The 5807-nt window shown below is 34.6% G+C and overlaps 1 protein-coding gene across 1 annotated transcript; it reads right to left on the bottom strand.

Moving 5' to 3' along the window:
• Positions 1-1926: 1926 nt before the first annotated feature.
• LOC105956180 (protein IQ-DOMAIN 22) lies at positions 1927-5598 on the bottom strand. The gene is made up of 4 exons (XM_012980017.2): positions 5010-5598; positions 3419-3619; positions 3090-3173; positions 1927-2759 (listed from the first exon to the last, which is right to left on the bottom strand). The coding sequence occupies exons 1-4, from the start codon at positions 5427-5429 to the stop codon at positions 2169-2171; spliced, it is 1296 nt and encodes a 431-aa protein (XP_012835471.2). The 5' UTR covers positions 5430-5598; the 3' UTR covers positions 1927-2168.
• Between the last annotated feature and the right edge of the window lie 209 nt (positions 5599-5807).

Raw genomic sequence — 5807 nt, forward strand, 5'->3', positions numbered from 1 at the left:
AAAAAAAATTACAAATATGCCATTAGGGTTTTTAAGTTGCCCTAGCGTTTATTTCTTTTATATAAAACACTAGATTTTGGCCCGTGCGATGCACGGGATTGAAGTAAAATTAATGCAAAGTAAAGTTCAATTTAAACGACAAAATTGAAGTTTCAATTCATTTTGATATTTTGCTATATATATTGATGATAATCCTCCATCCATAAACTTTTTTTGCCATATTTATTAATTTATATTTATATTTTTGATGTAATATGGTTGTATATTTATCTTATCACAGTTAATGTTGAAGTTTGACGAATCTTCTTCTTTATCACCCATAACAGACCTCAGTAAATTTTCTGTAGATCAATGATGTCATTAAATCTCAAGAGTTTATGAGGAGCAACTTTACTTTTATTAATAAGATAAGAACCAAATATTTTTCTAAACAATTAAATAAATTTTCCATCAAATTAATATTAAGTAAAAATGACAATTTTGGTGGGAAAAGATACATAAATTTGGGCATCAAATTAATATTAAGTAAAAATGACAATTTTGGTGGGAAAAGATATATAAATTTGGGGCGAAAAAGTCTGGATACTTAACGGATTTATTAAACTTGATTATATTAAATATAGTAAAACAATAAAATTAATTAATTAAATAAATGACAATTATAATTTATAACTACAAAATGAGCGGGAAAAATTTCATAGAGTTTAGCAGGAGCAACCCAATTACCTTTATTACTAAGGGCTCGTTCGGTTATCAATATTGGATTAGATTGGATGACATGAGATTGGATTAATTCCCTACTGACTAATTAATTATATAGTTAGTAGCATGTTCGGTTTCTTAGATTAGATTTTCTATTAAATTTGTTAAAATCGGTTATTATATATGAATTGTCTATAAAACCACTTAGTTACAATAATAATATATGAATTTAAGGATAAAATTGTCTTTTTCCTTTTTAGTCACCCCCTATCAAATTAATCTCGGGGGAGGGGTGCTACTAATTTAAAGAAATAGTAACATTTAATTGCGGGCTTTGATTTTAGTAGCGGGTTTGAAAAAGTGTGAATCTTACCAACCGGACATGCTATTAGCCCCTACTATTTAGTCAATAGAACCTTATAGCGGTAACCGAACGAGCCCTAAGAGAGCAACTTTACTTTTATTAATAAGATAAGAACCAAATGTTTTTATCAGAAGTAACATTACTTTTATTAATAAGATATGTGGATTTGGGGTCAAAATATCTCGATACTTAGTAGATTTATTAAACTTAATTATTAAATAATAAAAATAAATAATTAAATAAATAAATAAAAAATATAACTATCAATTGAGCGGGAAATTTTTTCTAGGATTTAGCAGGAGCAACCTTACTTTTATTAATAAGATAAGATACGTGGATTTGGGGTCAAAAAATCTGGATACTTAGTAAATTTATTAAACTTAATTATTAAATAATAAAAATAATTAATTAAATAAATAAATAAAAATTATAACTATCAAATGAGCGGAAAAAAATTTCTAAGGTTTAGCAGAAGCAACCTTACTTTTATTAATAAGATAAGATATGCAGGCCAATTGCACAGTATTGGATTCATTACATGCGTTTAGGGCGGTTGGTATCAAACACTGAACACTGATTGTTTAGATCAAATTCAAGTTTTGAACGTTCATATGTCATTATGGTTGTATAAGTTTGGGACCAACGATATATTCACTCTTTGTATTCGAAAATTAAAACCTTCAATGTTTAGTTTTTTCATTTATTTCAACACTTGCACCATACAAATTAGTTTTCTTTTTTGATATTTTCTATTTCTTTATTTATATTACATATCGACAATTAATTTTACTATTCCAAGAACCATTTTATTATTAAGTATTTGCTTTTATGATGAATACCATGTGCATCGCACAGATGTCTTACCAGTGCTAATAATAAGTTACATTCCACATAAATTAGAATTTTTAGTACAATTAGTTTCATGCTAATGTCATAGCAATTACTTACCACTAATCATGATTACACACTAATCACATCAAAAACAGTCATTCCCTTGACCTTTTCTGTCAGTCACTACACACTTTAAACATTATCCCTCAAAACAATCTATCCAACTACAATTAGTAATCAGTAAAACCAAACCCAACCCCAAACTTTCCCACTAATACCTCTGCCAATAACCACCACCACCACAACCACTAACCTCCCCTCTAATCGGCATACCGAGCCTATCCAACCGGCCCGAACCAGGATAACCCTTGGTAGTGAAATTAGCGTGAACCGAGTACCTCTTCGTAGAGCTAGTCGACCTCTCTATCTGAACGGGCCTTTGCTTCGGTGCACTAATCGACCTTGCCTTAGCTTTGGAAGATTCCGTGTAAGCCATGTAATTCGGATGGTCAGAGTAGCCGCTCAGGCAGCTTCTAGAAGCTTCGCTCTTCGTGGGGGTGAAGGCCCCCCTCTTGGAGCTCCCGCCCCTCGAAGAAGATGCGGAATAGTACGTGGGACTATTGTTATTGTTGTTATTGTCTTCGATTTCTTGTTGGAATTTTAGAGTGCTTAGAGATTGAACTTCACCGGACGAAGGGCTTAGAATCGAATCTTTTGACGTAGAGAAGCTTCGACAGTGTTGGGTGGGGCCCGGGGTGAGCTGGGCCGAGTAGAAGAGGCTCCTTCGTTTGGTGGTGGCGGCGTGGGGAATATTCTCGGTATCCATTTCGAGAATCTTGTCGGTTCTGTTTGAACCGTTTCTCTACATTTTTTTAGCATGAAATGTGTGAGTTTGTGATGATTAAAGGATACGAGAAAGAGGGTGTGTTTAATAATGCATCCGTGTTTACTCTAATTGTTAAAAAAGTCGCCGTGTTATTAATGTTAGCATAAAAGACCCACTATAATGTAGTTTGTTGTAGCAAACTACCCCCTTAAAACTTCACATCTAGGGGTTGTGTGGTTAAAAAAAATGCATTATGGGGTTCCTTTTTCTAATATTAACAACACGAGAATGTTTTTTAACAACTCGATATAATACCGGGTGCTGACTGCAATAAACTCTATGAAAAAGTTTCAAGAAGAAACAAACCTTGAGCATCGTAATTAAGTGTTGTTCGTGCTTCATGCTCCTAGCCCGAATTACATGCTCGAATTTCTCGGGAGTTGGCGGGCCCTACAAATTCATTACTTATCAAATTATATTCTTTAAAAAAACCAAAAAAGAAATTAAATAAAAATTTAAAGTATATAAGTTATGAATTTTAAATATAAGCCATAAGGTCTAAGAAATGTGTAAGTCAAGAAGAAATGGTCCCCTTGTACTTTACTCAACACCAACCTTTGTGTTTCATTTATGCCATTGAAAATTCAAAACCAATTTAAAACAATTAGGAGGGAAATACGAATACATATACATACATTACAATTGAAGTGGGACGATTTGATGCTCGAATGAGGGGAATCAGAGCTGAGGCACCGCCCGGCCCGGGCCCGCACTTGAGCTCGAACGAGGGCCTGCAAACGTCGAAGAGTATACGCAGTTTGCTTCCTAACGAGATGACCTCTCACAAGCGCTTGAAGCTTAACCAATGCTTTTAGTGCCCTCAAAGCTCTTCTTGACTATAACAATATTTTTCCATCACAATAAATTAAATTAAACAAAAATTAAATTAAATTAAATATTTTATTGGAAATAATTTGAAACATTTCTTGGCGCCACTACCAAAGTTGAGAATTCACTTTTTAAATTTCTTCTGAGGTAAAAAAAAAATAAAAGAAAATAAAAGGTCTGGCATTATAGAAGACAGTGACGTGTCATCAGACTAGTAGTACTATAAAGTGAAGAAAAAGTGATTTCAATAAGCTTTTTATATTATAATGTATCTAATGTCATAACTCATAAGCATAAAGCAAACCTAACTCACCCAACTTTTTATATAAATCCAGAAATTTTTGAAGATATTTATTCTTGGATTGAAGGTTAGACCAATGGGAGGTTTTTTCTATAGATCAATAGATAATTTATTGGTAAATAGCACTTAGCCCCCTGTAGTTTGAACTTTATGCACATGACCCCCTTTACTTTAAAAAATTTCATCTTTCAAATGAGCTTGACTTTTTACCAAGCGGAATACTATAAGGGGGTTCGTGCATATACTAAAAGTACAAGAGGGTCATGTGGACAAAGTTCAAACTACAGGGGATTATGTGCTTATATTGAAACTACAAGGGGTTCAGGTGTAAAAAGTTCAAACCACATAGGGGTTAAGTGTTATTTACCCTAATTTGTTTATATATTATTTAATGAGCATGTAACTTTCCACTAACCAGTCCCCACATCCAAAATAAATAAATAAATCAATCAAAATCAAAATCTATAGAAATTGAAGAAGTCAAGAAACTAATGGATTAAATAAATGTCAAAGGATTAATCAAGATAGTGTGAACATTTGACTTCATTAGTAGTAGTACTATACAACAAGATATTTTAAGTTGGAATATATATATATATATATATATATATATATATATATATATATATTAAATAAATTAAATAATTATATATTTATATATTTATATGATGCTATTATAAATGAAAATTTGCACCAACCCAAAGAACTACCATGTATGCAAATATGGGCCAACCCCAATTTAATAAACTCATAGTAGTTCAATAAATTCAACAAAGTACTATTTGGAGATTGTTCCAATTTTCTGCAGGTGCTTCAAAAATCATAACTAATATTTGCATGAACTAAATCAATTAAATTAAAATTAAATTAAATAAATAAACAAATTACCAATTTTTAAGAGCAAAAAAAACACACACACACACACACAGAGTGAGAATTATAGAAACAGATAAAGACAAAAACTGATTATGTATGTTAGCAAGATGAGATGTTTGGACGAAACGGCGTCGTTTTCAGTACATCTCTCTCTACCCATACTCATATTATGTAGATATATAGATACACGCGTATGTATGTATTTAGGGGAGGGGGGTTACCAGATATCCACGGAAATGGGACTGAATCGTAACTGCCGCCCACTCCTCCCTGCTGCCGTGGAGTACGGCGCTCCGAGAGGTCCGCGCAGCGGTGGGGCCCGCGCCCCAACCGCCGCCGGCCGCGGTGGAGATAACCCGGCTGCTGCTAGTGAGCTGGACTACGGACGCGGCCGCCTGGGCGGCGGCGACGGCAGCGTCGGCGACTGCTGCGGTGGCGGCGGCGACGGCGATGGCGTGCTTGCTGGCGTCGTCGTCGTCGTTCGGGTTGCCGCGGTGCTGGGAATTCCGGGGATCGGTTTCCCGGTGGGGCTTGGCGAAGCTCCATTTGCGCTTGGGCGGGGGTTTCTGGGTGGGGGCGGCGTTGGCGGTGGTGGTGTTGAGTCCGAGGAGACCTCTGAACCATTTGGAGGCTTTGCCCATTTGAGTTTTGAGTGATCGATCTCCAGTAATGAAAATGGCGAGAGGAAGACGAAGAGTAGAGAGAGAGAGAGAGAGTTAGAGAGAGAAAGAGAGAGAGAGAGGCGAAATTGGTGGGGGGAGTTTAATAAGATGGAATGTAACTCATGGGATCCATTAATGGCGATTTTTACAATTGAGGAAATAAATAATAGTTAGCACCATTTTTTTTTTTTTATTTTTTTTTAAAATAAATTATGATGAAATTTTGCTACAGAGTTTCTGTCAAAATGTAGTGTGAGAAATTCCAAAAAGTAGAAAGTACACATTGCGTATTTATTTATTTATTTATTTTTGTATTTATGCTAATAGGATTGATTGTAAATAAATAGGGGGTTTCAC

This window comes from Erythranthe guttata, chromosome 1, assembly GCF_056151865.1.
Source record: "Erythranthe guttata isolate IM_541 chromosome 1, IM_541, whole genome shotgun sequence".
Lineage (NCBI taxonomy): Eukaryota > Viridiplantae > Streptophyta > Magnoliopsida > Lamiales > Phrymaceae > Erythranthe > Erythranthe guttata.

Excerpts from the sequence above, each read along its gene's own strand:
- LOC105956180 (XM_012980017.2), bottom strand. The coding sequence starts at position 5,429 with ATGGGCAAAGCCTCCAAATGGTTCAGAGGTCTCCTCGGACTCAACACC. Across the intron at positions 3,620-5,009 it reads CCCATTTCCGTGGATATCTG|TCAAGAAGAGCTTTGAGGGC; the intron begins GTAACCCCCCTC and ends ATATTGTTATAG. Across the intron at positions 2,760-3,089 it reads ACTTAATTACGATGCTCAAG|AGAAACGGTTCAAACAGAAC; the intron begins GTTTGTTTCTTC and ends AAAAAAATGTAG.